Source organism: Lonchura striata, chromosome 5 (assembly GCF_050655825.1).
Source record: "Lonchura striata isolate lonStrDom1 chromosome 5, ASM5065582v1, whole genome shotgun sequence".
Taxonomy (NCBI): Eukaryota; Metazoa; Chordata; class Aves; order Passeriformes; family Estrildidae; genus Lonchura; species Lonchura striata.
Window position 1 is genome coordinate 64,287,744 of NC_140707.1, and position 26,972 is coordinate 64,314,715.

General features: G+C 39.5%; 2 protein-coding genes across 9 annotated transcripts in view; one reads left to right on the forward strand and one right to left on the reverse strand.

The window, feature by feature from the left end:
* The first annotated feature begins 50 nt into the window (after positions 1-50).
* On the forward strand, positions 51-13,900 carry ZFYVE21 (zinc finger FYVE-type containing 21). 5 transcript variants are annotated; one of them, XM_085582326.1, is made up of 9 exons: positions 51-199; positions 1,782-1,867; positions 5,592-5,642; positions 6,947-7,115; positions 8,717-8,792; positions 9,164-9,255; positions 10,044-10,097; positions 11,547-11,689; positions 12,514-13,900. In XM_085582326.1, exons 3-9 carry the CDS (start codon positions 5,604-5,606, stop codon positions 12,547-12,549), a joined length of 609 nt encoding a protein of 202 aa, XP_085438452.1. In that variant the 5' UTR covers positions 51-199; positions 1,782-1,867; positions 5,592-5,603; the 3' UTR covers positions 12,550-13,900. The 5 variants fall into 5 exon arrangements, 4 of the variants coding, with proteins under 4 accessions (XP_085438452.1, XP_021384585.1, XP_021384586.1 ...); XM_021528910.4 differs by lacking the exon at positions 1,782-1,867; XR_014956082.1 differs by lacking the exons at positions 1,782-1,867; positions 12,514-13,900 and having other exon boundaries at positions 9,748-10,097; positions 11,547-11,690.
* PPP1R13B (protein phosphatase 1 regulatory subunit 13B) overlaps positions 13,556-26,972 on the reverse strand; it is a 67,981-nt gene continuing 54,564 nt past the window's right edge. For 2 of the 4 annotated variants that reach the window (XM_021528906.4, XM_085582317.1), the window contains exons 10-18: positions 25,428-25,583; positions 22,572-22,741; positions 21,250-21,751; positions 19,958-20,724; positions 18,274-18,411; positions 18,063-18,196; positions 17,172-17,338; positions 16,004-16,203; positions 13,556-15,089 (exon numbers count right to left, since the gene is read on the reverse strand). In XM_021528906.4, the coding sequence (XP_021384581.1) occupies positions 15,048-15,089; positions 16,004-16,203; positions 17,172-17,338; positions 18,063-18,196; positions 18,274-18,411; positions 19,958-20,724; positions 21,250-21,751; positions 22,572-22,741; positions 25,428-25,583 (2,276 nt within the window). In that variant the 3' untranslated portion in view covers positions 13,556-15,047. The remainder of the gene's footprint in view (positions 15,090-16,003; positions 16,204-17,171; positions 17,339-18,062; positions 18,197-18,273; positions 18,412-19,957; positions 20,725-21,249; positions 21,752-22,571; positions 22,742-25,427; positions 25,584-26,972) is intronic. The other 2 variants (XM_077783940.2, XM_077783939.2) reach the window with 1 other exon arrangement.

The following is a 26,972-nucleotide window of genomic DNA, read 5'->3' on the forward strand; positions in this document are numbered from 1 at the left end:
GTCCATCACGCAGCGCCGCGCGGCCATTGGGCGGCGGCGGCGGCCGTCCCGCGGCGGCGGCGGCGCGCGGGGGAAGATGTCGGGCGGCGACGCGAAGAAGCTGGTGCGCTCCCCGAGCGGGCTGCGCATGGTGCCCGAGCACCGCGCCGCCCGCAGCCCCTTCGGCCTCGACGAGCCGCCCTGGGTGCCCGACAAGGAGGTACCGCCGGGGGCAGGGGCGCCGCGCTTCTCTTTCCCTGCTTTCCGTTCCCCTTTCCTTTGGCTTTTGTATTTCCCTTAGATTAATGGGTTAAAGGACGCAAGGGTAGGGCTGTCACTCGTTCTACAGCGGTGTGCGGCCCCGTTGCGAGAATTCGCGAGCGATTGGTGATTAGAAGTGTGGCGAACTGTGCATTATTACTTTGAATGCTTACAAAGGTGGTTCTGGAGGCCGTGTAGGTTTAAAACTAATCGGATAAATTGAAGCGATAAGGCTGAGTTAGAACAGCCCTTCTGGCTCCTGGTGTGAGTGTTCGCAGTGTTAAACAGCCATTGAACAATTCAGTCTGTTTTAGTCAACTTTGCTTTTAAATACTCGCTAAGTAAACAATGTGACGGTGATATTTTAAATTTCACGTGATGAGAGTTAATTGTTGCCAGTCGCTGCACCCAGATGCACATACAACATAGAATCCATTGTTTGTTTATTTATTTATTGCCAGCGTTCTGTGGTGTGGACACACGCCAGTGCATTTAAGCGTTCCCGGAATGTAGATTTATTTTAGAGGAGCCAGCGTGAATTTAAGCCGGGACCCATCCAACAGAGCGTTCTTTGGCAGATACGTGCTTTGTGCTTGGTCTGTTCAGTACGGGAACACGGAGTCCTCCTTTGGTTAGGAAGGAAGAAGAAAAACTTTTCCCTCTGTCTGGTATCTCTTGAGGCAGAAAAGTTCTGTGTAAAATAATAATAATAATGATTCTGGAGGCTCGCTCTGCCAGCACAGTGTGTTCAGCTCAGGCCAATCTCTGCTGATCGATTATAAAGGGTGGGAGCCGAAAGTCACTTGATGGTTTGCCCAAAGCAGCCCTTTTTTGGGAAGTGAGCATTCAGCTCGTTCTGAAAGAGCGATCTGCTGCAGTACCTTGTGGGGATTTTCTCAAGTCGCTCTCTTCCTTGCACATTAAAACCTGCCGGGGAAATGTCCAGCGGAGTGTCCTTTGCGGGGCTGGGCTGCGCTGGTCCCAGCGCTTCTTGTGCAGAGGTTTTCCCTTCTGCTCCTCCCGTGCACTCCCCTGGAAACCTGATTGCTGACACCGGCCTCATCGGGGGATCTCCTTTGTGTAACACTTCCATTGGAATTACTTTTGTCCCTGACCTTTGAGTGCAGTTCAGCCCGTCGGCAGTACGTGATTATAGCAGACCAGTTTTATTAAGGAAAACAAAGTACCCCTAACGGAGTTTTAATATGTACAACCATCTTAATTCAGCTAAAGATTGTTTGGGGATTGTGGTAGGATCTATTTAAACTAGTTAGATATATATAGAAAATTAAGTCTGTATATTTTAGATACACCAGTCTGATGTGTGTTGTTGGTTTAAATTTTATATTACAGTTCTATTGTAGGTATTTGTTCTCCTTAAAATTCAACTTTTATAGGCTAAGGGTGTTGGTTTGTGACTGCACGTGCTCAGTGATATTTGCTGTTGAGAGGAAGTGTGATAGAGGTAAATATTTAAAATGCATTTATTAATGCAAGGTTAAGACTATTAATTGTTATTTTGTGGTTAGTTATTTTACTAGGTTTCTGGAAGTGTGTTAAGAGTTCTGACATCCCTTTGGTTAACAATTGCCAAGCATGTTACAAACTTTTCCCTTAAATAAAGCAGGTATGTGATATGCAGGGAAGCTTACAAATTCCATGTTTTTGTTAAGAACAATTAAATGTAAAGAGACAGGGTTACCTAGGCAGTGGATTAATTGAGAATGTTTGCTCTTGTTACCATGTCAGACATAATTAAAAATGAAGTGTCTGTGTCCAAGACAAGACCTTGAGTGGTATTAGCAAATTCTGATCTGGCTTTTCAAATTTGTTGGCATTTGCTATGCAGCCAGTAACACTCACAAAATCCAGTAGCTTTATTCTTCTTATGCAAGAAGAGTCAACTAGCTTATTTTTTAAAATTAAGGCCACCTAAGAATTATGGCAGTTGGTAGTTTTGTGCAGCTTATACAGAATTGAAAAGTAAGTAAATTTTAAATTTCTTAATCACAAGCTTATACGGTCTCAAAATATCAGTAACTGTGAGGAATTTGAAATGCAAGGCTGAAGCAGGACTACTGAAAACTTTACTTTTTAAAGTAATCTTATTTGTAATAGAGGTAATGAGTTGAGAGGGATTTATGAAAGTCTGTGCTGAGCATCATTAAACTCGGGACAGAGCTTCAAGTGTTGGTCTCTGAATGTGCCTTGTCTGACTCAGATTTTCTTTGTAAATCACCAGCAGAGCTTAATTGATGATATTTCTGTTAAGGAAAGATTGGATTGAAAATTGAGCAAAATGTGTCAGTTTGCCTGCAGAGGTGGCCAAACCTTGTGATATCCAGCTGTGTACCAGATGTTCCCATGGCTGGGGAACACCGTGTGCTGCAGAGGAGCTGACAGATATGGTGGAAGGGTTCCCTGGGCTGCAGGAGGGGACTGAGCTCTCCTGGCTCCTCTCTTGGCTCAGGCTCTGAGGGCCACTGGTTGTGTGGCAAAATCCAGGCTCGGGCAGTGTCAGAGTGCTCTGAGCTCTCTCTGCCCTGTGTTTGCATCCTGCCTTTTCCCCCTCTGGCCTCAGCTGCTTTGGCCAGGTGTGCTCAGGTGGAATTTCCTGAACTTCCTTGATTGCAAAGGTTCACTGTGTTAAGGAGCTCAGCCAGGTGTTCCCATGCATCACGTCTTGAATCACTCTCTTATTATTTATGCAAATAAAGCACTTGAAGTGTAACTATAGATTCCTATCCATCTATGGGATTCTCACCTCTGGCTGGATCTGTGGGATTATGGAAATAAGTTATCACACTTGAGCAAAGCCATGAGAAGTTTGCAATGAACCAGCTCTCAGTATTTTTAAATTAATGCCAAGATCCAACAGCTGTTGGATGTTCCTGCATTTTCCTCTTTCTAGATGAAGTAATCTGATATTGGTATTGGTGGTTGACTGCACATAAAATTAATTTACTTCTGACATGAATTCTTACTTAATTTCTTGCTTCACATCTTTTTGTTTGAAGACATGAGAAGTAACTTGGACATTGTGCTTCGTTCTCTATTAATGTGATAAAATTCCTCCAAGCAATAAAACTTAAATCAATGCTAGTCGCTCTCTAATTATGTCAGTGTGTGGATGAATAGGAAGGATTCATCTTCCAACATGTTCTCAATAAATATCTTGTCCCAGGCAAAGCAGAAGTTGACATTATGAAAATGGTTCACTCCGTTCTGGTTACTTAAAGCAGAAATACCTCAAAGGTATCTTGAGCTTGCTTGTGTCAGAACATTTTCCTGGGAAAATCCCATTTTGCAGTGCCAGCTACCGTGTGCTGTGACTTGTGATTTATTTAGGACTGCTGTTAGTATCAGGCAGGGCTATCATTGTGGGTCTGGAATTCAGAAATATTTTTCTTTAGTTTGTGTTAAATAAGAAGATGGATAATTTTGTTTCTTCCTAAAAACTACTTCTATGTTTAGCATAGCATTCTGTATGAAATCTATGTAGAACAGTATTTAGAAGAGTTTGGGTTTGATTTTTCTTTCACCTCTAGCTTGTGACTTGTGCTTTCTTCATTTTGGCAAAAACCAAATAAAAAAAACCAAACCTCAACCTCCCTAAAAATCCAGTCCAGGCAAACTAAAAAAACACCGCCACTACCAAAGCCCAACCAAAAAACTCCCAGATATTTTCATTAAGAAAATTAATTGCAACTCGGGTAAGTTCAGGCATACCAAAATTATTGCCAGGTCCAAGCTCCCAGGCAGGCTATTAAACTACATGTCAAAATTTAAAACGAGGTAGAAGAGAATGTGATATTAGCTGTAGAGTTCTACTTGTTACAGAGGTGAAACCTGGTGTATACTGAAATTGCTTCACACTGACATTACTTATCAGTGAGTGATGAGATAACATTTTCTGCAGCCATTGTGGAAAGATGTGTTTGGATGCCTCAGTTCAGTGTTAGTTAAAACAATTCAGGAACACTTGTAGTGCTCTTCTGTGTGGGATTTGGAAACAGCTTGTTGTAACAAATTCTGCAAGTAGGTGTTTACGTTCCACTACAGTGACTGCCATTACTGTCTAATGTGTTAAATGTCTGTTTAGACAGCAGAACCTTTCATATAAACTATTGTCAATTATTAACAAGCTTACACTTCAAAAGGACACAAACAATTTCTGGACACTTAATAATTTAGCTGCTGTAGTATTTTCTTGGCTGCAGTTGTTGAACTTGTGACAGTGATTGACCATCTGCTGGAGCAAAAGTCCCTGAATAGAAGCTGTTGTAGCCTGAGGGGAGTTATAGAAGAAAAAAGGTTAAGTATTGAAATATGTTAATTAAAGGCAAAGGGTGATTACTGTGTGCTTAGCAAATAGCACCTGCTCAGCTTAGGGCATGTGGTTAAGAGGACATTCTGCTGTAGTCTGAGATAGTCTGGTTTGAGGAGTTTTGGTTTCTAGAGTTATAAAATCTAGTACAGGATCTAACCATGTTCTCCTGAGTATAGATGTCAGGCATAATTTTGCATTAATATTTGCAAGTAAATATAGGAAGAATTGTGTTATAAGCCTCAGACACTGGTGTTTGATATGGTAGATAAAAATATGTAAAGTTTTGTTGAAAATCCATTGACTTAAGGGTTGGGTATCAACCCTTTGGTAGGTTATTTTCTATACAGAAAATTTTGATTATCCAACAGTCACTGTTCACTTCTGGTTGTTAACATAGTCACAACTGTCACCCCTTAAACTCTACTAAGTTGGAAGGGAGAAACGCCTTCCATTTTTTTCTGTCCTTTTTTTGAAAGGAGTGTGGGTGTAAGTTTGTTTTAGCAAAGAGATATTTCAGGAAGTGACTTTTTGTAGATGGAATAAGTATTAGGTCTTGGTGGCTTGGAAGAAAACCAAATATCTCTTAGCATGTTTCGAAAATGTGTGAGTCTTGAGAGCATTAAATTGGGTAAACAATGTTCTGGTGAGTCAGCAGAGCATTTGTAGTAGAGTAAAGTGAGGACAGCTTAGAGGTTGACTCTGGAATATGAGACTGTCTGGCTAGACAGACATTATCAAGAATGGTAAGTAGTTCTGAGATGTAGTTTTGCCTGCTGGCAGGATACACTATTCATCAGGGGGAAGTTTGGCAGCTTTTTTTTTTGTCTTGCAAATGGAGATGACATTATTTTGCTACATCAATATTAAATGAAAGCCATCCATGGTGAAAAGATAAGGGATGGAAATTTGTTGGAGGTGTTTCTTTATGGGGCATAATATAAAGCTCATTCTTCATATATATATTGGCAAAATTAAAGGTTTAAAAAATTGTAGACTAATCTTAGTTTGTACTGTTTTCTAGTGCCCAAGATGTATGCAGTGTGACACAAAATTTGACTTCATAACTAGAAAGGTAAGATAAATTAATGAAATTTGAAGCAGTAAGTGTTGCAAAATACTAAAATTGACATATTTTGAAAAGTAAACCAGGATTTGTCTTTAGTTTGGAAGAGAGAAATTCTAATTAAAGTAGAAAGTGTAAACTATGTAGTTAGGCTCACTGGATGAAGAGAAAACACAAACATTAAATTCTGTTTATTAATGGTAAGAGGTCACTGTGGAATGCAGACTGGTGTGCAGAATATGACGTGCAGAATTCCTCAAAGTACCCTCCCAAGGAAGGCTAGCAGTGATTTTTAGGAGGGAACATCATTCCCTTGTATAATTACATTGACAATTTGTTAGCACAGGCTTACAAAAGTGAAGAAAAATGTGAAAGTGTGACTTGTAGTGTGGTGACATAGTTCATGTTTTATAATTTAATTGTTTGGGGGGGAGGGAAGGAGAAATTTTAAGCCAGACACACTCATACCAGACGACAAGCTGCTGGGTTTCCCTTGTGTTAGCTGTGGGAAGCAATTGGAGGTAGCCTTGGGAAATAGGTACTCCAGAGGATTTTGCAGAACATTTGGAAGGAAAGCCTAGCACTGACTAAAAGTACAGTGTTATCAGTTCCTTTATATCAAACTTTCAGGCTTGCTTTGAGCCACAGATGAGTTCCTGCTTGCCTGGGAGTACTTGTTCTGTCATGAGAGCTTGCATCAGGAAGATCTGCTGGCACTGTCACACCCCGGCAGTGATCTGGAGCACAGGCCACTGGTTGCAGATTTAGGGGCTGTGAAACTGCAATACTCGTTCTGGTTTCACAACTTCACTGGATTTGTGCTGTGCTGCCTGATACTTTTATCAAAGGAGTAGCTTTAGGTTCTAAGTGTGAAGATTCTTATATTTTTCCTTTGGAAGAAACTTGAGAATAAGTTTTAAAAGAGAAGAATAATATTTTCATTTGAAGAAGAATAGAAACTTCAGTTGAAGTTCTCTAAGCTCTTTTGTCAGAAGTGGGAAGGGAACTGGAAACTAGTCTTCTCATGGGTTTTTATTGACAGGGAGGTGAAGGATTTACTGGACATCAGAGAAGCCCTTTCCTGTCTTTTCTGCTCCAGAAGCATCTTTACAGAGTGCCAGCAAAGGCTTAGAGTGCTGTTTTTCATATTATACTCAGTCTTTTATATCCAACCTTGAGAGATTTCTGTCTGCCACTGTAGCATTTAATTTCTTCTACCCGTTCCTCAACATGCACATTTCACACCTGAGAAACTTGTAGTAACTATCAATTTCCTTTGTAAAGAAGTAAAGGCAATGTTCTCTCGTGCTTAGCATCACTGCCGAAGGTGTGGGAAGTGTTTCTGTGACAAGTGCTGCAGTAAGAAAGTGCCTCTGCCTCGCATGTGCTTCGTGGACCCCGTGCGCCAGTGTGCCGAGTGCGCCCTGGTCTCGCAGAAGGAGACGGAGTTCTACGACAAACAGCTCAAAGTGCTCATGAATGGTAAGCACCCACTTCTGCTGTCAAGCTGTGGTTTTGTCTCTTCTTTGTCACGCCTCTTGTTTTTCAGTTCATGATTTTGTGTTGCTGGTTTATTTAGAGAGAGGTTCGCACTTTGTAGTCAATGTTTACACCTCTCAGTTTGTACTTCTTGGTCTTTAGGAAGAGTGATTTAATTAATGACAACTTTTTAATACCTGTGAGAACAGATGAGTGTGCAGTTGGCATTTTCCTTGAAATAATGCGTCTTTTAGCCATATTCCTGTTACATTAAACAAGGATGAAAAATACTTTAGAGAATATTTTAATATTTTCAAACAAGATACAGTGCTTGTTTCAAGCTTCATCTGAGAGCTTTGATCTTATCCATGGCCTATAGCTGTGGTTGATCATCATGAGTACTCAGCTTTCCATAGGTTTAAACCTTCATGCAATACAGTAATTCATGTTCCAATTACATTTAGAAAGCTGAAACTTCAGTTTTTAAAGTAGTCTGTGATCCTTCAGTGCCTTTTTGATAATCTCTCAGCATGATGCCAGTGTGCATAATGGCTAAATTAAACCCCATATGTGATGGCCATGGATGATCCTGGGTTCATCCTGGAGCACATCCTGCTTTGCCATGAGGGCGTAGACGAGTTTTTAAATCACATCTTTTAAACTGAAGACTTTTTTTTAAAGCTTGTCCTTTTTGCTTTCATGTTCTGAAGTTGTTCCTGACTTGCTGTAGAGCCACAGATCGTGGTTGGAGAGGTGGTGATGGTGGCTGTAATGTCCTTCTCCAGCCTTGGTGCTGCTGTCTCTGTCACTTCAGCAGCACGGGGTCTGTGCTGGGGGTCAGTGAGCCTCTGTGAACTGGGAAGTAACGAGGTGAAACAGCAGGGCTGCACAGTTCAGGTTGTGGAGATGGATTGCAGACCATTTGGCAGGGCTGGATGTTACTTTCTTCATTTCCCAGGCCAGCAGTGTTGGGATTAGGTAATACAGGGAGCATGAGGCATGGAGGAAGCAAAGGGGTCGGGCGTGTAGGGCTGCTTGGAGCTCTGAGTCACTTCTTTAATGTAGCAACAGTGACTTTCCCCTTGCCAAAGCTGTTTTGAAGGGGAAGACTCAACATGAAGGCTGAAGTTCACTGACCTCACAATAAGACTGAGCCAGCCTTCAGTAATGAAAAAGAGATGTCTTTACAGTTTCTTGAGCATAGAACTGAAGGTCACATCCTTCTATTAAATTGGTTTTTTAAATACAGAAACGGTAATTTGTGTTACAGTGGTCACAGAGGGTCTTTAATTGCCTGTCTTTGCCACCTCAAAATATCTTCTAACTTTTAAAAGATTCCTCTTGGATATTATCTGCATTTCTACACATGGGAGAAATTTCTCACATGGGAGAAATTGCATAGCATGTATGAAAGGTCCTGTAATCAGAACATGTTAATTAAAGATCAGCTTTTTATATGTGAGTGTTTTGCTGATGTTAATCAGTTTAATATTTCAATTATTCTTTTATTTCACTCAATTCAGTGTATTAGTAAGTTAGCTGCTCTGATACTTGAATGTTGCTTCTTGAATTCTGTATTAGAGTACTGAAACATTTCTTTCCAGGTGCTACATTCTTTGTAACTCTGGGAACATCTGATAAATCTGAGCTCATGGTTTGTCGACTTTCCAACAACCAGAGGTGAGAAAGACTGATAGAAACTGCACTTGTAAACTATAGCACTGCTGTACTTACAGCTCTATTCTTACATAATAGCCTAAAAAATATGAGAGTAACATGCCCTGGGGATGTTGGACAGAGTAATTGGTCTGAAAGGGTAGATCCAACAATAATGGAATGTTTGTTTGAATTTACTAACAGTGTGGATCAGAATGTCTTGGAATAGTGACATTTCAATGAAACGTAATACTTTCTGCTTGATTTCTATCCCTCCTCACCCCAAAGAACACAAAAGAAGTGTCACTGAGAGATTGTTTTAATTTTTTTCCTTTGATTTGGCCTTGATATTGTAGGAAAAAAGTGACAAAACCCCTTTTTCTTCTGTTATGTAGATACTTGATTTTGGATGGAGACAGCCATTACGAAATTGAAATTATACAGATTTCAACTGTTCAGATACTTACAGAGGGATTTACTCCTGGAGGTAAATTTTTCTTTTAATATAAATGAACTATTAAGAAAAAAAAAAGTGAAGCTACAGTTATTGAGCTAGACAGTTCATTCAGTATCTAACTGTGTTGGTTACAACTGCTGTCAGAATAGAGCACAGTCTGTGAGACCCTGTCCCGTGTGGCTGCTGGATTTGGGGGAACATTAAAGATTGAGACATTCCCCTGCAGCCTTAATGTGGGAGAGCCTCTTGATAAATCTGAGTAAGGGTGGTTGTACCTGTTCTCTTGGGTATGTACAAATATTTACTGATTTAAGAACTCATAGGAGTGGAACTGTTAATCTTTGGTAGCTTCCATTTCAGAATCCAGCTGGGATTTTGCCTTGACTGGTACAAACATTGTTAACAGAATGAAATGGGGGAGGGGGAGCAAACAGTTCAACTATCCTTTCATAATTTCATTCAAGATGAAACTGGTAACATCTAAACTGGAGTGCAGCAACTTACTGCCCCATTTCTTATCAGATTTTAGAATATTTCAGGATGAACCTGAATATGAATTGACTGAAATGAGAACAAACAAGGTCAGGAATTTCAATAATTGTTCTTTATCAGCACTTCTGTCACCGCTGGGTTTTTCTAATTGCACAGCCCATCTGTGCATTATTCAGTCAGTACAGCATGTTAATTTGAATAAACTTACCTTGGTATTTAAATCAACCAGGTGTATTGCTGAGTCACTTAATGCTCCTGTAATTCCTTGTTCACTACTCTTCTGATTGCTTTATCTCTTTTCTGCCTGCTTTCCTTCTTGATGGTAGAAAAAGATATTCACACTTACACCAGCCTTCTGGAGAGCCAGCCTGTTACTGAAGGTATCTGCAGTGCCTTTCAGCATGACTCACCCAAGCATGACCTGACCCCCTCACCTCTTCTCTGCAGTGCTGATTATTTGCTTGATCCATAATTGCTGTTCAACTTGAGTTATGTTCCAGTCTGATATGTATCTGTTCCTTCCCATATGGTCTGTTTAATAAACCAAGAGTTTTGTAAGACTCTGGAGGAGAACTAAGGTACTCAAAGCCCTCTTTAGACCGAAGTGCTGTTGTCCATGCTGGGAGAAGGGAAGATGAGAAATGCTATCTGCAGTAGTACACAATGTTACAGATCACCTGCTTCAGCAGGCTGCTTAATTGGGCATACTAGAAATGAACATATTCCCTGTGTGCTGTCTGGAAAGGCTTTGCACTGAAACTGTTAAATAATGGCTTGCTTTTACACAACTTTAAAAGAAAAGCCTCTTTGTTATGCAAGGTGTATTCTGTCTTAGTAATGCCAGAAATGGGCAAACTGGTCAAGGCTGTAGGTGTGTGATTTCTACTGGTTTATCTTTCAGTAGACCATTAAGCCATTATTCTGATCAGTAGGTGCAGAGAAGCAATTGATGAAGTTGAATTTCCATTTATCCTAGGAGAGTAGAAAACAGTTCTTCTATAAACCCTGCTGTGGGCTTCTGATTGGGTTAGGTGCACTAACAGCACTAACTAGATTGAGTTTGGCTTAGATTGTGATTTGTTTTGGCTCCTCAGATATTGCAGTAACAGCCTCTAAGGAGCCCTCTCAGGCAGACACTTCTAAAAAGAGCTTTGTAAGAAGTGTCCTGTGTATGCTAGTGCTGTTCTTAGGGCTTAGTTTATGCTCCTCTGCTGCAGGAAATAATGACAGTAATGTGTCATTCTAAAAGTTCTTGTTAAATGTCTGTATTTTTGCTTTGGTTTATCTTCATCTCTGCAGCCTCAGTAAGAGAGATACAAACACCTTGCTTATTGTGCTCTTGGCAGACCAGAGTCTTTGGCAGCAATTTCCTTCAGGAAGTAAATTATGTTGCCAGCTGTTCTCTAGCCTTATGTAAACATCATTCCCAAACTTTGCCTGGTGTGCAGGGACTGCTGCCTGCTGTGCCAGACTGTATCCAGCAGGACCCTGGTTTGCCATCAGCTTGATTGGACCCTAAGCCTATGAAACTGTGGTATTAATGTCTTACCATGGTGATAATAAATCATGAGGGTGTTACAGGTGTGTGGCTTTATCTGAAGGCTGATGCAGGTTCTGCCTTGGTGCTTGGAAGAGAAAATGGAACAATATGAGGCTGCAAGTTCCACTGTCTGGCACTACAAGCTGTGGTCATGAGCTCCTGAGATCCAGCAGCTGCTTGTGCTCTGAACTGAGCAATGAGCACATCTCTCCAAACATATTCATGAGCTGTAAAGTGTTACTTAGTTGGTAACACCTGCTGCTGTTCCAGATGTTATTTTTTTTTTCAGGAGGCAACACTCGGGCCATAGGAATGATCCTGCAGTACAAGGTACCAGGGTCGGAGGAGGTGACACAGATGAAGTTTACTGCTGGTGAAGACTTCAGCTCTAACAAGAAGCTGTCAGCAGCCTGGCTTGCAGCTATGCACAAGGTAGGCAAAGCAGCCAAAGCTTAGACAAGGCTGAAGAAAATCTTTACACAGGGTGTTTAGCAGCACCAGACAGAGCACTCAGCCTTAGGAGTACTTCTATGATTTTTTTTATTAAGGACTTCAGGGCCTTGTTGCTTAGAAAACAGAAGCTATGGCTGGGTGTAAATGAACATGACTTTACCTTTCTGCTCAGAGACCTGAAGAATTTATGCACTCTGAAATGCATGCATGTTATTAGATGAAAAAAGCTAAAAATTTGGTTTTAAAATTCTTTGCATTTTGTTACTGGCTGAAGAATGTGCACTATGAAATACTCATTTGAACCTGAGTTCAGCCAATTGTTTTTACTACTTCATGAAGGTGCAAAGAAGTTGTTTATTTTTGGAAGTGGAAGACTTTTAATTTTTTGGTGCTAGGCCCTGCATGGGCAATGAAATGGAAGGTTCATATTTCCTAAACCAAAGTTATGGTGGGAAAAAACCAAAGCCACATTGAAATCAGTCACCTGATCCATTGCTGATCAGAACTGTAGTTTATAATGTGTACAGGCAGGTTTCTGGCTCTTTGCTGCTTTATTGCCATTTTAGAACTACCCAGGTTCCCCTGCCCAGCTTTTACTCTGCTCAGCACAGTATGCCCAAACTTCCTATCACCATGCCAGTGCATTCAGCACTTTCTGAATGCTAGTACATGCCTCAGATGGAAGAAAATAGAGGAAGCTTTTAAAGCCCTGGATTTAAAGGAGGTTTTTGGAGGGGTAGGAAGCAGATAAAGTGGCTGCAAGTGAAACTTCAGTTAACACTGACATTTTCCCTTTCTGTTAGGCAACAAAACTTCTCTATGAGTCTCGGGACCAGTGAGAACTGCAGATGTGGCCTCCTGAGAGCACACACAGACACCAGCCTCCACAGACCTGCCTCTCACTTTGTGCTGATTTGACAGCTGGCAATATTTGCTGTTCTTAACTCTCATTCCAGTGTGGTTCATTATGTAAGAACTGGCAGATGCAATGTGATTATTTTTTTGAACCATGAGTATTCACGGTAGTGTGCAATATGTATACAGTTAATGCTTTAAACAGCCTCACCTTTTAAGACTTTGTATATTTTGTTAAGCCTTTACTGGCACTTAATATGAAAGTGACCTGCACTACAGCTAATGTACAGCACAACTTTTATAGTAACCATTATATAAACTGTTTGCTACAGGAAGCAAACAAATGTGTATGTCTCTTCTGCAGAGAATAGCTTTTGGGTATAGATCTCAGGTTTTTCCCTCTATCCAAATGTTTAAAATCAATGTACAAAAAAAATCTGCCTTAGATATGATTTTATAGAAACCACATGAGTTTTTTTAAACATTTAATTTTAAACATCTAAATATTTCACCAAATACCACCAAATTTGACTTACATGAACTTGACCTTGAAACTTCACTTCTGTAATAAGCTTCCAGAATAATTTTTAGTTTTGTATTTTCGGTAACTAGCTTTTGTTAATCTGTTATGCTACCTGAAATTGTATACAAATTAATGTACAAATATGAATAAATTAATTCACTTATTTAAAAAAAGAGGTGCTATTTAATTTTGTAATATACAACTTCTATAGTAATGGCCACCTTGGTCTCTGAACTCTGAAAATTTTCACTTTTTCTCAAGTAAACATTAATTTTAGTTCTAGGTTGATTTGTCCCAATTGGAATACTAGTGTGTAAGCACATCTTCACCAAAACTGATAAAACAAGGAGGAAAGGTGGGTTGACAGCTGTAACTTTGGCAAGCCACAATGAGTGTTTCCATGCAGACTCTGACCAAAACCACATCTGCTGTTGAGACTTCTATAAAGAGAGTGGAGAATGCAGCCATGCCTTAGCAGTACTTTATTGTGCACATTTACATGTTCTCTGAATTAGTGTATCATAGGCTCTTGAAATCATCACATTCATGTAGCAAAGTCTTCAACAATAATACCCTTTCACTTTTCACCACAATATATACAGTTAATGCTGACCTGTGGTAAAAGCAAGTTACAGCACTGCAGAAATGGATATATAAATTATACACAGAACTTGTACATGAAGAGTTAATCGAATTGCATACTGTTAAATGGGAGAAAATTACAAGAAATATGGCTAAAACTTATAATGGGAAATTCAAAATATACTTTTGGTATATAAAATCATGTACAATTAAAATTCCAGTGAAGTGCCTGTTTTGGGGTTTTTCTTTTTTGCTTGAAACTACAATGTAGTGGAACAGGTTATTGCATAACTTGCCTTGGCAGCAGTTGAAGACTGCCAAGAACCACAGAAACTGTCCTCAAATAAGGTATTGCCTTTCTTAAATCCTCCTCTAAACCTTGTTTCTTTCTTCTCCTCGACTTGGCATCTACACGACTCTCTCTACTTCTATCCAGTCCTTCATATTTTCTTCTAGACTGACTCAGGCAGATTTCAGGTGACACAGTATATAACCCTTACCAGACTCTTACCCTTTTCAACTATTGCACTTTCATCCCTGCAGACATACAAATCCCTTTAGCTGCTGCAACTTCAGTACTAACTGTTGTGTCCAGGCGGGGCGAGCTCAGGGGGTTAGTAGGGGAACCTTTACATTCGTAGAGGTAACACCGGTGCTGTAGGCTGAATAATAAGAAAATAAAACACCAAGTGAAATATTGTGTAGGGACTTCGAGAAGTGTACAAATACTGTTGGTTTTTGTTAGTTCTCTAGCTTGATTCTAAATGCAAATACTGCAAGATGCTAGACTAGGTAAAGCTTTTGTTGGGGTTGTCCAGACTAGGATTTAAGTGTTCACCATGTTGCCACCTAAAATCCTAGCCCTCACCAAGCTTTGGTAACTACTTAATTATGCATGTAACAGGTGAAGATCTTGTGTCCTAGAACCCAAAGAGCTGATGGGTAATGAGAACTCAACATTCACTGGTATGGAACAGAAATACCCAAAATCCCGACATGGGACAGTTGCTGTGGGGGGTTGGAGCAGACCGGACAGTGCATCTGCACTCTGCAAAGGACACCTCTGAACACGGAACACAAGAAAGCTCCTACCACGGAACTCTGACTCAAAACACCGCGTTGGACGAGAGCTGGCGCAACACTGGCGGTAGCGGAGGTGTCGCTCTCCTCGTCAGTGCTGGGTCACACAGACAATCCTCATTTACAAACCGCAGATCTTGGAAATCGTGGATGCTGTCCATTTAACAAGAGAAAGCACCATTAAAACTAAATATCATAGTTTTATTTCTCTGTGTGAAATGACCAAAAATGATGGCTCCAGTGTATGTTCTAAGTTTCCAGTTACCAGCATGGTACTGCACTGTTGTACAACTGAGTTCAAGCAAGGGTTCGCTGTCGAGGTTTTATTCGTGGATATAACTAAAAAACAGAATAAAAGTATTAGGCTTTGCAAGGTTAATACCAACTTAAATAATTCATAACTGAGGGGTACTTATTAGGCAGAACTGGGTGATGAAGTGTTTTGGGAGGTGGGGTTTTGTAAGCTTGAGGGTGTTCTTAGGCCACTCCTGAAAAAGAAGCAGGAGGAAAAGGGCTGATTTACTCCTGCCAATGGCAGCAACATGGCTGCTCTGAAAATGACATGATGCATTTAGCTCAAGATCCAGAATAGACAAGGGATGCTTTTACATAAGCACAAAAATTCCCTGTTGAGCACTCCAGAGATCTTATTTCCTGCTCTGCAAGGTTCTCTTATGCATTTTGTCCTCAGTAGCTTTCTACTTAGTCACCTTACATTCCTGGCCTCTCCTGACAGTGTTCCATCTGTCTGAGGAGCATAAACAATGTGCCTACAGTTGTCATCTTCAAGGCCCTTTCCTGTTTTAAACTCACACACTCCCCTATGCTCTTATCTTGTGCAAGGTATTAAAAACCTTCCCAAAGAACTTTCTGAACCAAGGCTTCAAGCTGCCTAATAGAGCCATCATATTTTCAATAAGGGCTCTGTATCTCAGCCAAGGAGGAGAAAAAAGTTGTCATTAGAGCATAAACTATATTAAATATACTAACTTGCTTAATGACAACCAGCAGCAATCTCCTAACAGTAGCCTCTCCTGTTTGTTTATAATGGCACAGAGGCCAGAGAGACTAACATGCTTTATACCACTTCATAGTGCTGTGGATGGTGCACAAGAGGCCAGAGAGACTAACATGCTTTATACCACTTCATAGTGCTGTGGATGGTGCACAGAGGAATTCTGACTAAAGATCCATCTTCTGTTTCTACTTCAGGTGCACATGAAAAATAGAAGGGAGAGGGTGAAGGAACTTACCCCTAGGAGATTTTTAGGCACATAGCCTTCCTTGTCATTGAGGCGGGCCCACCACCACTCCGTTTCATTGTCATCCTTGCGCCTCAGGATAGTGATGGCATCGCCCTCATGGAATGACAGCTCGTCATTGTTCTGGGCTTCATAATCCCACAGAGCATACACCACCCCTTTATTCATCACTCCCAGCTTCTCCTGCACTCCTGTTAACAACACCAGATGGTAAAATAACCTCTTTTTCCCCTCTGAGATTTTTACTATTGACATGGAGGCCCATGTCAATAGTCTCCTGTTAATAACATTTCATGAACAGTTTTCAGCACTTCCATGATGAAATGCTGTCAGAAATTTAACTGCATGATAAAACAATCTTACAGAATAATTTAGAGAATGAGGTTTTTCTCTTTTATTATACATGCAGTGGAAACTGCTTCCTACAGTAGGCCTTGTACAGGGACACTTGAGGCTTTCGGAACTCACACAATATCAGATCTGACAGATCCTTGATGAAGCTTAAATCCTCTGATGGAAATTAAAACATTGTCTGCTCCATTGAAGTGCCTTTCTTGAAAAGTATGTTTTAGTAAGTAAGCACCTTCTGTAAATTAATTATTCATAAAGTCTATTTCTTTCTTTGTGCGATCTGCTAGAAATCTGGGTATAGATCTCAGGTGCCCAGATAATAGAACAGCTCTGAATTTCAGCATAGGGATGAAAATCAGAGCACAGCACCACTACACAGAAACATGCTGCTTTGTCAAAATACCTTGGAAACACCAACTCTTAACAGCATTTTATGGGAAACAAAAGGGTGTTACTACTATTAGAATTCAGTCGACAGCCTGTGCATCTGGAAGTTAGGAGTCTCTGTGTCAAAATACTTGACAACTCGCTGTTACGGTCAAAACCTCCCTGTATACACACTTCCTTGAAATGAAGCCAAATTAAAACTTTAAAAATCTTAACACTTGAAGGAGCCTGTGAAGTAATTAAAACCACAGAAGGACTAAGACCAACATCAGAATGAAAAGGTGATGCTGTTTTTAGCACTTTGAAATGGCAGGGGCATGATGGGCTATATCATCCAGTGTGAGGCCTAAGCAGATGTTTCACATAGATCAGAGGGACAAATCAGGATAAATCTTAGGAAAGAGTTGGTGTCACAGCTTACCATACAAAAACTGGGAACACTGAATATAACCTTCTTCCATCTCCTCACACTTGTCTGCAGCAGTTTCTATATCACTTATAGTTGAAGCAAAAATAGCTGCCCCAGATTCAACCAGTAGTTTACAGAGATGAACACTATTGCAAGAAGCTGCACAATGCAAGGGTGTCCTGAAACAAAGCAAAAAATGTACATGTGAAAAAAGAAGTTTCCATGAATCTTAACTTTCATCTTGCCATTTACAGCCTGTCTATTTTAACAGGAAAATTTTCTTTATGTTTATAGTATGTGTATGCATTGTCTAAAACCTGTCAAGCAGCTAGGGTGGATTTCAGGATTTACCTGACTCCAGTAAAGCCAAGCATTATGAAACTGGTGATAGCAAAACTATTAATTTTCACAGCTTACAAAACTGTTGGGCGTGAAAGGGTATTTTCCAATACAAACAAGCCTTAAAGGTAAAACAAAGTTGAGGATTCATATCCCCCCCCCCCACCCCAAAAAGACTTCAGGAATGCTACAGCTACTTGTAAGGTGAGATTCTTCAAGAACACCAACATCTGTAGTGGTATCTATGATGAAGAAACTTAAGCAAAATAATTTCTGTCATTTGTTATTTATAGTTTAATTCTTTCATCATCTGAACAAGAAATGCAACTCTAACACTAATTATCAGAAACTGTAATCTAATTTATGGTTTAAGTGTGCTTGCTTTGGAGCTGAACATGCTGTAACCTTGCATTTGAGTTCATCCACAGCTTAGAGAGTACTCATTTGATGGGGATAAAGAGGAAGGAAATTGTTCCCAGAACAATTAAAGTTTTCAATTAAATTTTGAATGTGCATTTAAATAGTGCTTCTCCCAGATACTAGGGTAAAAATCTTGACACTTACCACCCATCACTATCTGCTGCATTTACATTTACACCAAAATCAAGAAGAAACTTCACAATGTGGTGATGACCAGCACACACTGCATTATGCAAAGGTGTAATGCCTTCATCATTTGGTTTACTGGGATCATCAACCTGTTGAAAACATAAAATAGTTTAGCACTTTCTTCTTCCTGAATACTTCATGGGGTTTCCATTGTTTAAAAGCTTACCTCATATATGATTCGTTGTACCAGATCAAATTCACCCTCCAAAGAAGCATCTAGGAGGAGAGCCAAGGGATTGAACTTCACTCTCAAACCGTGGCCTGTTCTTTCTGAGTTGGGTTTCTTCAAGTTGGTACGTTTTGTCTGAGTAAAGATGAAGGTTAGAGGGATCATTTCAGGTTGTACAAGTAGAAAATACGATTCATTTATGAATCTCATCTTCCTAAATGATATTTAGAACTATGAAAATATTTCTATTTAAGTCTCTAAATAAAAGGCTTGATAAATAACTACATTTTACGCAGTTAAAAAATGAAAAAGCAAGCCAATAAAGCTTCAAAGCTTTTAATTAAAGATAGTGAGTACAAGGCATGATGTACTTAAGTCAGTGTTTTAAGCATCATCATCTTAATTGTATCTAATATAAGCTGTGCATATTACTGGTGAATTATCTAAGACACTGAGAAGCTTTGCTTAGCCTGGAAAGCACCGCACAATTAAGCCAGAGTCTGTACTTAGAGGAAACAATGCCTTGAATTAGCAGGAGTCCCTGCTGTAGGTCAGACCTGGCAAGTTGGGAGTTTTGTTGTAGAAACAAAAAGTACACAACATGAGGCTATTTTATGTGACATTTTAGTAGATGTTATCAGAAGCAGCATTTTCAAGATCTGAAGCACATTTCAGTGTGTTTTGAGAATATTCTGAATTTCTTACATGTGTCCCTGTCACTTGCTGTGGAAAAAATAATCTATTATTAACTACAGCTTTTATAGAATGCTTTTAGTCTCTAGCTCTGTAGGATCTGTTTTCACTTATGGTCCTATATAGGATGGCTATTTCAGTTTGGAAAACAAACCCTTCACATTATGAATATTAGTTTACATATCCCATTCTCCCAGATGTCTCCTGGCCCTTATGCTCATGGAAGACCATACAAAGCCTTCTGCACACTGCAGTTGAATTCTCAGAAGAATGCAAGGCTCCTACCCGAGTGCAAAAGTGAGGATGAACCTTGCTTTCAAAGAGTGAGTGACATCACAACAACAAAGAATAAAATCAACTTTTTTCTGTATTTTTCAATTCTCCAAATGTGGTAGATTTTGGTAATGACAAGTATTTAAAAGATTTTAGTGCAGCTGCAGGATGGACTTGGAAAGCAATTCCAAGTATGTGACAAGCCCATTAGAACAATATTTCTGCCATCACAAGCCAGCTGTGCTGCTGCTGGAGTTAGTCCTCGTCCATCTCCTCTGAGAGGACACAAAGAGTACAGTTTCCCCAGAACAGCCATTTTAGCTTGCCTGCAAATTAAAAAGCTTACCACTGACATAACTGTTTGTATGAAAGTAAGGGTAAGCTATCTTTGAAGGCCTGAACAAATGAAAAAAAAAAAAAGAAAAATGGAATCTCCAATTCTAGAATTAGTTCTACAGCAAGAACCTCCAAAGAGTTGAAAAACACATACACAACCTCCCATTACCTGTTTGCGCATTTTCCTTATTAGGCAGCTACAGTAGTAAAGAAACTAATGCATCAGAATTCTCCCTGGAACTCCCCTGGTTTTCCTTCCTTTTGATATCATAAGACTTCAAGTGCAAAGATACCGCTGAGCACAAGCTTACCATGTTCCAGTTATGCTTAAGGACAAAGCTAATTCTGTAGTTCATGAAGTTGTTATTTTGTTACTTACTGGAGGAAGTGGAGCAGGAAGAGCAGGTGGCAAAGGAGCTTCATCTTCTACTGGAGAACTGACCTCTGGCGTAGGACTGGGTGACTGCTCAGTAGAAGGAACTATAGAAAGGTTGTTGTTGTTGTCTTCAGTTGTCTCAGGTGTTTGATTTGTGGTTTCAGTGCTTATCAACTCCTCGGTAGCAGGAGAAGGTAACTCATTGTCATTGGCATCTGACGAAGGGGGTGGTTCATCAGGGACAGGAACTGTAGGTTGCACGGGGATTGGTTCTTCAATATTGCCATTGGTACTGGCATTCCCATTATCAACGTCAGCTAAGTTGCCTATGAAGTCCTGTGGATTGCTTGGCTGATAAAAAGGAGCACTTTCTATCCCTCCAGCTAGGGTATTAAAGCGCTGGTACAATAATTTTTGTATATTTGGTCCACTCGGGCCCTCTGGCTCGGTGATGGAGCTGCGTTTCTTTAATGGCCTCGGAGCATTGGCCAGTTTTCTCCTCAGAGCCTCAAGGTCAGCATCACTCTGATACCGTAGGGGCGAGTGCACAATAGGGGTGAGCTTAGTAGGACTGAGAGGACGGGGAATGTTTTCCACATTGCTGTTTTCACTGGGTGGTGGAGCATTTTCCAGCTCTTGATCTTTTTCAGTGACCTCAGTCTGAGGCTGAGATTGTGGCTGTGAGGGAGACTGGGCAGGCAAAGAGCCATGAAGGAATGGCAAGGGTGAGGGAGAGGTTGAACCAGACTGTAATACAGGCTTTCCGTAAACTGAAGAAAAGAAAGATGGAAAACAGTGAAGAGCTGTTCTTAAATTACATAATAAAATATTAATAAAAAAACTACTGCTACTTGTTTGGCACTAATACAGAAATAAAAAAAAATTGTTCTGGGGACTGTCAAAACTGAAATAAATACTTACCTGTTGGTGATGTTGATGCTTACAATTATAAGCTACAAGCAGCATCTGGAATGTTTTTCCTCTCTCATGAGGAGGAGCAATAAGAGGAGTAATACTCTTGTAGCTGGACACTGTTTTTTCAACTTATTTATCAAAGTATTGATAAAGTATTCAGGCTATATTGCTCCAATTGCATATTGTTTTAAAATAAAAGGTAAATCAATGTATATTTATTGATAATCTCAAAAATATATTGAATGATTTTTCTGCTATGCTGCATACACAAAAATTACTTTCCTCACAGATTTAGACAAGTTTTCCAAACTGATATGGGAAGTCAACTAAGCCAAACAAGTAATGTATTTCAAAGAAAAAATAAGCAAAATATATTCTACCTGCTTTTACCGACTTATTTAAAGTATTGTACACAGCTTGTTGATAATTCTTTGGTGGTGTTGCTTGCTGAAGATACACTGAATAGATGGAACTGGAGTTCACTGTCTGTGGCCCTTTTCTGGGAGACTGAGGTCTGGATCCTTTATCAGCGAGAAAAGGTCTGATTGCCACAGTCAAAGGCAGTTCTGGCCTGCCCTCTCCTCCTGGGAACAAGGGGGGGCCAGAGGGTTGATACGTGGGGCTGGGAGGGACAGAAATTCTCTGCTGGATCTGCTGAGAAGAGCTGGGCTGGTGCACGTTGCTGGGCGGTGGGAGCGGAACCGGCCTCTGCCGATTTGCTATACTGGTGCCAGGTCTGGGCAGGCTGCCATCCTTCCTTCTTTCTAGAGAGTTTGTAGAACCTGTTCCTAAGGGAACTGGGCTTGGATAGGTCCCATAGTTCTGAGGCAACTGCTTGCTTACACCAGGAACTGTTGGTGGCACCTTCCCCAGATCAAGACCCTGTGGAAGAACAATAAATAGTACTTCTGAGCAAGAACATTCCTTTTTCAACATACCATTCTAGCAATCTTGTGGGACAGAAAAGGAGTCAACATAAACAATTTATGTTTCTTTATCACTAGATATCATTCTACCTGAGTTTATCTAAGGATCTCATCATAACTCAGACAAAGGCCACTGTTGAAAGGCACTTTCAGCTGTAACACATTAATATAAATTCAAAACCATTTACATACATGCAAAGCCTGATTAACTTGTTCTAGGTTCCAGATCTCAGTATCTAGTTGATCTTGATAACACATACTATCAGAGTTTACCAAAACAACTTAAAGACCAAGTCCTTATTCTTTAAAGATTAGTCTTAAAGAATTCATAAAGTACTAGCACAACAGTGAAGACAGATACCACTAGTAGTCTCACTTAAGTGTGGATTTAATGACTTATTTTGTGAGAAAATTATTACGCTGAAGAAGTAATAATCTATACAAAGTAAAAATACTAACAAATATATAAATTCGAAAAATATGAAGGGGGGGGGAGAGGATTAGGAGAAGCAAAGAAGGAAAAGGGTAGACTAGATAAGTAAAAGAACAGGAAGAAATACAAAGTACTGAAGTTGAAACAAACCCACACATTTTAATGTGATAAGAATAAAAAGGAACAGAAGAAATACAAAGATAAGTTTCTTTTTATGACTTTTTAAATAAATAGCAGCAAGGAAATGGAATGTGTATGTGACTGAAGTGAGTTCAGCTATGAAAGCCAAAGGTTCATAATTTCAGTGAAGCAGATCTATAAACATATCACAGATGAAACCTACCAGCTTATCAGTACTTCCTAATACTGAAGTTGGCAAAGGCTGGCTGGATATAGTTCCTTGTTTTAAAGCAGTATCCATGCTTGATTCTTTCCAATCTGTGTTGGAGATCTGAGGGGGTTTTACCACAGGGGCTGAGCTCTGTTTAAGTATTGGCCAATTTCCATCATTAGCTTGAAAACAGACAAAAATACTAGATTTAAGATAATCCATACTAGCATTGCAAACAAACAAAACAACATATGAAATAAAATATCTTAGATTACAGTGGGATTAGTTTTATTCTAGAAGTGAGATAAATAATTATTAATATTTGATTCAGAAATCAATACTGAAAGCCAAATTACTGCATAGAATGTGCTGTTCATGGCCCTTTACCATTCAAATTGCACTGAAAGCTTCTATAGAAAAAATGTGATTAAAATTTTGGCTTAAATGTTGCATATTCTGCTATTAAAAGGCAAACAAATTCAGAGTAACAATCTGTACAGGAACACTTCATCAACACAATTCTTTGGGTACTATCCAGAGACAAAGTCAAACTACAGTAAATGTTAAGTCTATGTAAGCCCTGAGCGGACTTACTCCAAATTTAAACTATGGTTACCAGATTCATTCACCCATAACAGGATGTAAAAACTCCCTTCAACAGCAGGGTGGAACAAAAGCACACATTCCTTTGCTGAAGTGGTGGTTAACTCACCTTTTGTTTTTCCTCAACATACTCACCCGATTAGAATTGCCCCAGAGATTTAATATTACATAAATTTATAAAGTCAGCTGACAACTTTAACTCACAGCATTAAGACACAAGTCATGGGCTTTTATTGTTATCATATTCAAAAGATCATGCATAGCTGCACATAAACTGAAGCAACAAATCCTTAATGAAGTCCTAGATGCATTGATGTTACTTTATTAACTGAGACTATTTAGTTTCAGTTCTCTAAGTAAGCAAAAGAGTTTAAATAGCTTAATAATTAGATATGGTTTATAGTAATTAAATAAATCCTATGTTGGATCCTAAGGATTTAATTTGCCTTTAAAAGATTAAACTTCAGGCCTCTCTTCCTCTAAGAAGACTGGAGATCATTCCTCCATCCCTTAAATGTGTAAAGGTGACGTGTAACACATAATTGACTTTACTATGGGATGGGAGCTAAAATGGAGGGGGATTGTGCATTTGTGGAGATTCAGTGAGATTTCTGGACCCCACAGTAATACGGTATCAAATGAAAAATGGGTATTTAGAGGCCAAGTTTCCTATTTCAGTTTTAAGCCTCTAGAAAACAGAATCAGCAGGACTATTTCTAGAATTCTGTCTAGTATAGTAGATAGCCTCAAAATAAGCTGCACTGGAACATTCTAATGAGTCAAGTTTCCATCACCACTCTACTTTTATCCATGATCCTTACCCTCTTTGTTAAGTATCTCTCAAAACAGGATTAATACTTGCATATTTTTACACTGAGAATACAGTATATACTCCAGAAACCACTTTTGATACTTGCAAACTGCCAGCAAGTAAAGTAACGAGGCTCACTTTTAATATTGCCATTATCCAAGAGTTGAAAATGTTGTGAGTTTTGTTATTCTTTCTAATCATCTGGTTAGCAAGAGTGAGACCAAAAAGGTGTCTAAACACTTGTGCCCTAAATAATGGAAAATTTTCCAACTATGCAGTGAATTAATGCCTACTGTACAAAATACACAAGACATTCTATACCTCCAGTAAGGTTACAGTTCAGTAAAACCTTTGTTTTGAAGATCAGTGAAAGGTGTTATAATTGATTCATATTAAACATGAAAGCATCTAGATCTGTAAGTTTAATTATGAGGAAAGCACTTACAGAAACAACACATGACATGACACAGTTAAACATCTTACCTGCAAATTCAACACTCTTCTATTAGAAAGATAGATACACAAAAACTTATTTTAAGCAGCATGTTTATCCCCATAACAGACTGAAGTACATTCAGACTCTCTCTCCTCTCTCTGACCTACATTGTGAGGGTGGGGAGTCAGTGGCACAAGTTGTCCAGAGAAGTTGTGGATGTCCCATCCCTGCAGGTGGTGTCCAAGGCCAGGCTGGATGAGGCTTTGAGCAACCTGGTCTAGGGGGATCTGGTGCCAACACCCTCCTGACAAGGCCACCCCAGCTGCTGCTCTCATCCACCCCAGAGCCAACTGGCTCCATCTACCCCTCCAAATGCACCCTTTTGCCTCTGCCTGAAAATGTAACATCCAGTGTATTTCAGCTCTCACCAGGCCGTAGTGCATTTACATAAATAAGACAGTGACACACAGACACAAAAGGTTTTGTGCTTTTTCTCTGACCTTCCCTAAAATTTTTGTAGGTCTGGATCCAGGTTACTACAGCAATTGAAGCATGCTCCAAGTCCAATGGAAGGCAGCAAGACTCTGGGTATTGACTTGGGATGGGTGAGCTTTTATCCCAACTCTGGGGTCAGTGAAACACAGAAACTTGAGGTTTCCTACAAAGTAACTCAAACTAAGCCTGTATTTTATACATCTATTCAATCCAGAATATACTAAAATGCTTTAGTGATTGCCAGAAATTTCTAACATTGAGAAAAATTTGAGGTTTTTCAGAGAAGAAAACTCATCCCTAGTACACTACTCCAGTACTCCTGGGATGAATTTGCTGCAAATCTGTTTCCTTCAAAGATGAAAAGCAACTTCTCAATCAATTTACATTTCAACAGCATCATCTACACGCCAGACCACAACACAAGTTCTAAAGATGCTGTTTAATATGCATCTGTGTGCAAGAGCTCAGATGACCATATTAAAAACTGAGTTCTTAGCTAGTCAGAGATCTTCTACGGACTCACAGTGCTGGGTGTCAAACAGAGTAGGTGCCAGGCGGATGACATTGTGAACAGCAGACTGAAGAGAAGTGGGAGGTGACAGAATAGGATCCACTATTATGTCTAAATCAGAAACCTTCCAGATGTCTGGAGATTTTTTCACACACCCACAGTCTGTCTCTACCGGACGCACCAAGGCAGATCCAGTTACACAGAAAAAGAAAGAAAAAAAAGTGGTGGAAAAATTATAACAATGACAATGGAGAACATTAGAACAGGAACACTCAGATAATGAGAAATAAAAGCATGACAGCTGAAATAAATTCACAATTTCTTTTCTTACTGGGAGCATATATGCTTCTTCTTACATGAATCTCTATTTTACAGAACTTCATTCAAGTATCTTCAAAATAATAAATACAAAGTCAGTCCTAAGGCAGAATAATTACTTTTATAATATTAAAAGTCCTGAGGTAGGTCTAGAAGTGGGTATATATATCTTGGGAGGTTGATATTACAAAATTGTGGTTTTTAGTTGGTAAACTTAAAAATCAGGAACTGTTCTCTTTCATATGTGGAAGAAGGATCCACAAATCTGAAAAAAAAAACTGTTGCAAATCTCTACCTTCAACTTCACAATTAAGTAATTCCATCTTCTTGAGACTTTTCCATAAAACTACAGGAATGGGGTTCGTACAGATTTTGAATACTTTTAGCTGATAAAGGTATTGCTAAATCACTAATATCAATGGGAAATATTGGAGTCTTATTTTTAGGTTCTGTTTGGCCAGTTTTACTTTCTGACCTTGGGGCTTTTTTGGGGGGGTGCGGGAAGGGCATTTCTGACATTCTTCCCTACAGAGAGGTTCAGATTGTCTTCTCCCATTTCTTCCTCTTCATCTGGAAATCATGATGCGAATTTTTGCTGGAATATGCAGTTTTAAGTACTTGAATGTATGTGAATATTGCAACAGCTTTTATCTCCTAGTCATTCCTTATCCCCTTTTTGATTTCTCCTAGGAGACCAGGTAAAATAAGTCCTATGGTTAGACCAGTGGGATCATGCATTTTTATTCATATTATGTGTATTTTCCTAGCTGATAATTTATTAAGAATTCAGATTTTTTTAAGGTATAAGCATACAGGTGAGATTTGCTGGAATTGAGAAGTTCAGCCTCCAACACAAATTAAATAATAATTCTATTTGAAAAATGTAGATGGAATTATTAATAGTGGGAGGCATGGGAGCCAATTTCAGACACAAAGTTCTGGGGTGCTCTGGAGGGGCAGCTTCTTTGCTAAATAGGGCAGAAACAAGTAAACAACATCAATGTTATGGTTATTCCATTTCAGAAATGCGTCAAAGACTAGAAATTCCCACATCCCTGATGGAGCAAAAACCCCAAATAGTTTTATTCTATTTTCCTATTTAGTTTCCTTCTGAGAAGTATTATTCTTATTATTTACTCATTAGCTTTGTTTTACTTGACAAAAAGCGACATACTGTAAATAGTTATATATAACAGTTTTCCACAAAGTTGATTTCATGATTATATTCAAACACACAAA